Below are 4401 nucleotides of genomic sequence, written 5' to 3' on the forward strand. Positions count from 1 at the left end.
AAGCTTTTCTACATCGATAATGGAAATGTCACACATATATAAGTACGTGAGCTTAAAACATTACAGCATTTTTAAAACATGTATTATAAAATTGTCCTTTTAACAGTTGTTATCTCTATTTGCGTAAACGATGTCGATTTTTCCTAGGAGAAATAAATGTATCGATATGCTGGAATACCATTACAAATTCTAACTACTTATGTGTTTAATTATTCTAACTAGACAGATATGCACATATTTGTGTTTTTGTCTAAATTAGAACACGTTATGTATTGTATAGCAGTGGCCTGTTAATTGATTAAGCATAGGTAATGGAATAAGTATGGTGTTCAATTTTTTACAGCTGGGAGCAATGAATCGGTGGTCATTCTTTTCCCGTATGCGTTAAGAAAATATACTAATGTACTGATGTGTGATAAAAAGTTGAAACAAATTGTTAGATGAAACATAAGAGATTAATGTCTTTTTACAATTATTAGAAAGGGGATTATACATAAATACGTGGTGAAGTAGCTTTTTTTTCTTTTTTGATTAATTATTTCGTAAAATGTTAAAAAAGAAAGCGAATATATACTTTTACTAATATTTAATGAATCATTAATACTAAAATGTAAGCATTTCACCCGATAATAATATATAACCGTGTAATTAGAGCGAATTAAATGCAAATGATACAGATGTATTTTAAGAAATGCTCAAAAATTAAAAAAGACTACGGGTACACACCTTTGCAAAAAGCTCATTGTTAAAACAGAATATTGTCAGCTAATCAAAATAAGGTTAAAATGTTGAAATGTCGAAATGCTATACTAGTACTGTAGAAAATTTTATCGGTTAAAATATATAAAAGCTCCATATCAACCGTTGTTAAAATAATGAGCACATTGCATTGGGGTAAAAAATTATAATGGTAAGAGTAAAATTATTTTAAAGGCTTAACAAGAATATATCTATATCACTGTGTTGTGTGATCAAATTATGTTGGAATATAGAATTTTTTTTAAAGTATTGTGTATTTTTATTATTTGGAAGAGGGTAAAACAAGTAAAAATTTATAAATGGCTCAAGGAAGAAGAAATGTAGTGCGAGAAAATTCGATAGAATATATTTTCAACAAAGAAAAATTAAAGAAGTGTGTAGAATGCTATGAAAAAGAAGATAAAACAACAACAGTATTGAAGATGTAAGCAAAAGAATCTTAACTGAAACTTAAGAATCGGAATTAGAATAAAATTAGTGTAAAAGATATCTATAAAAAAAAACAATGTATGAATATTTAATACTTGTTCACAGAAGAATATAATAGAACTTTGTGATCAGTCCGTTCGTTCATTATTCAAAATAATAAAGGAGAAATATAACTTTATTTTTTGTTAGAATGGTTTTATGAGGAGATAACAATAATCATTAGTACTCAAAGGCTTAGAAATGAAGATATACATATGTAGACATATATAACTTTGCAAGATGATCTGATAAAACCCTATTTTTGAATCGCTTATACGTCGGCAACTGAAAGATTAATCTAACAACGTAAGCATAACGATTTTAGATCTATGATCGCAGAAAATGATATGCTTATTTATGATATAAATATAATTTAAGTTAAACAAATTAAAAAGACTATTAAGGTAGAGTAGGTATCACTATTTTTTTTTTTTTTTTTTTTTGATAAAACGCACAGCTTTATCGTATTTCACATGTATCTGTGATGCTGTATAAAAGTAGTAAATTCTTACATATTTTATAACTGAAATGTGGCTATAGTTATTATGAAAATAACTCCAAGTACATGACATAATTCATAGATAAATTTCTAATGATGAAATTAAAACAAAATGTTATAGTAACATGTTTTATAGATAAACAAGACTTAAACAATAGCATCTGCTTAGAAAAATTGCTAATTTTTCAGCGTTAATGAAACGTTAAAAATAAACGTGTACGAAAAAAACTACATATAATACAATCATGTGTATTATTCAAAAATATATTAAAACAAAAAAAGATTCCTTACTTTGATTGTAAAAACGCGTGTCATAAGTTTTTCCTTCCCAAACAAGTTTAGGCTACTAATGCAGTCACATTCGCATTGCTAACATTTTTTAAATCGAATAATTTCTCCGCATCTTTATATTAATTCTAAAAGTGAATAATGGAATTTCATTAAGGTGTAATAATATATGGATGAATATTTTAAACGTTTCCTTTTTATACATCACTTTTTCATTATAAGAATATATTCTTTCCTTTTTGTGGTTTCCCTTTTCCCATTAATTCTTACCATTGTCAATTGTATTGAGCATAAAATAGCAAATTTTATCAGTATACCTTTTATTCGATCGATTAGATTTATAGAATTATTGTCTCAAAAATAAAGTCTGCTTATCGTTAAACAATGAATTCCATTTTTCCTCACGTATCCAATTATTCAGAAAACATTCCTTCCATTGATTAAAAATTTTGTTTTTATCATCTTTCCATCGTATCCAACCACTGCACTTAATATTTTGAATTATTTTCTCTTTATTTTGTACCCAATATAACCATTCTAGGCTTTGTTTGTATATTCTTTCTTTCCATTTGAGCCACCCTCCCGTATTTCGTACTTTTGAAGGTTTGTTCCATTCTATATATTCCTTCCTTAACCAGCATATGTTTTCGTCATGTTTCCAATCGCTCTTGAGCCATGTCAAGATTTGGTAGCTTCTCCAGTGGACCCATTTATCCTCTATCCATGTGTAACGCTGTGATTCGATTTGATTAATCCAATTTTGCCATTCGTTATCAATGAGTCCTTTGAGTTCCGTATTAACCCAATTTTCCCAATCGGCATTATTCCATGTTAATGATTTTTCTAGGATATGAGATTTATGCGATTCATCCATATTTTCAATGTAATGCGTCCATTTATGTTGCATGTTTTGCATCCATTCATTCCAGTCCTTTGTTACATTCTGGATCCACTCGTTTTTTTCTTTTATTAGTGATAAATTAAACTGTTTCCAATTATCTTCTAATTTCAATTTCCACTTATTCCACTCGTTTTCTTTCCACTCATCTGTTTTTTCAATTTCTGCTGTTTCCTCATTTGATATGTTGAGTGCGCAATCTTTAGCGTTGTTGCATTCATTTTGAAGGGACTACGTAAATTGTGAAATGTGTTATTAAAAAAAATGTTTCTTTTTTATATTAATATACACTGTAAAAAAGAGTTTAAAAATTGTGCACATATATGTATATATTCATATATATGTGATGTTTATATCTTACTGCAGGAATGACGCTTAAAATAAAGGTCGAAGTTAACGTAAATAAGGCAATTAATTTTAAAGAAACCATTTTATATTTCTATATAATTATTTTATAATGCATGAGGTTCTTTAATCATGTTGTTAAATTTTGGGACAAAATTTTTGCACACAAATGGGTATATTTATATTTGGTTAAATATATTTGCTCATTTTGATAAGCACATCGGTATATGTACATATATATGTACATATATATATATACATACATATATACAATATATATTAAAAAACGGTTTTATAGAACAATGAGCGAAAGAAAAAAGTATAAAAATAAAAATATAACCAGGGGATTTTTAATTTGCTGTCAGTATAAAAAATTTGCAAAAAAAGCTAAAATGTGCCTAAATAGCAAATCTAAATTGTGAGTGTGAAAAACGCCGTGTTAAAGGGTTTTATTCTTAATTATAGAATAAATCGGTGTGTTAAGATAAAAATTAAACGCTATACATACCTTTACATAAAATTAGTATATATATTTGCACATAAAAATAGTTTTATCCTTTGCTTTCATATATATATTAACTAATTTATAAGCACGGCGATAATCAATTTGTGTATATATTACATTTTTGTGTTAATAGTTAAAGCAAATAAGGTCCTTTTTACTGAGTAATTATAATTCTATTAAAAAAACAGGCAAGCAAAAAAAATCGAAAAAAAAAATATTTCAGATATTAAAAGGACAATTTAACTACTTGAAAATTTAATAATGGAATCTCAAATAACACTTCTTAAAAGTTAAAGGACATGTGCATTAATATTTTTAAGAGGCATTTATTTTTTAACTGCAGAGCTAAATGAATAAAAAATAGAAAAAAAAAAAAAAATTCCTTCTATCATTGTGTTAATTCACTCAATAGAGAATCATTTTAATTTTTATAAATATATTATTTTTAATAGATAAAATTTTATACTTATTTATTTTGTGTGTGCTCTTTTTTTTTTATTTGTGTTGGAAATTAATAGAATGTTTCGCTTGCTTTAAAAAGTATATATATAATAAAAAAACGGAATTCACGCGCTGCAAAGAAAAAATGAAAAACAATAATTAAATAACGTCGTAGTAGTAGTACTACTACTAACTCGT

At 26.5% G+C, this 4401-nt stretch overlaps 1 protein-coding gene across 1 annotated transcript, besides 2 other annotated features; it reads right to left on the reverse strand.

Moving 5' to 3' along the window:
• Positions 1-1649: 1649 nt before the first annotated feature.
• Positions 1650-1670: a microsatellite.
• Positions 1671-2360: 690 nt separating this feature from the next.
• On the reverse strand, positions 2361-3342 carry PVX_109280 (tryptophan-rich antigen (Pv-fam-a); the record flags this gene model as incomplete). Its single annotated transcript, XM_001612519.1, has 2 exons — positions 2361-3143; positions 3274-3342. The coding sequence occupies 2 exons, from the start codon at positions 3340-3342 to the stop codon at positions 2361-2363; spliced, it is 852 nt and encodes a 283-aa protein (XP_001612569.1).
• A 139-nt stretch (positions 3343-3481) lies between these two features.
• Positions 3482-3537: a microsatellite.
• The last annotated feature ends 864 nt before the right edge of the window (positions 3538-4401 follow it).

The sequence above is a fragment of the Plasmodium vivax genome, genomic scaffold (assembly GCF_000002415.2).
Source record: "Plasmodium vivax scf_7154 genomic scaffold, whole genome shotgun sequence".
Taxonomy (NCBI): Eukaryota; Apicomplexa; class Aconoidasida; order Haemosporida; family Plasmodiidae; genus Plasmodium; species Plasmodium vivax.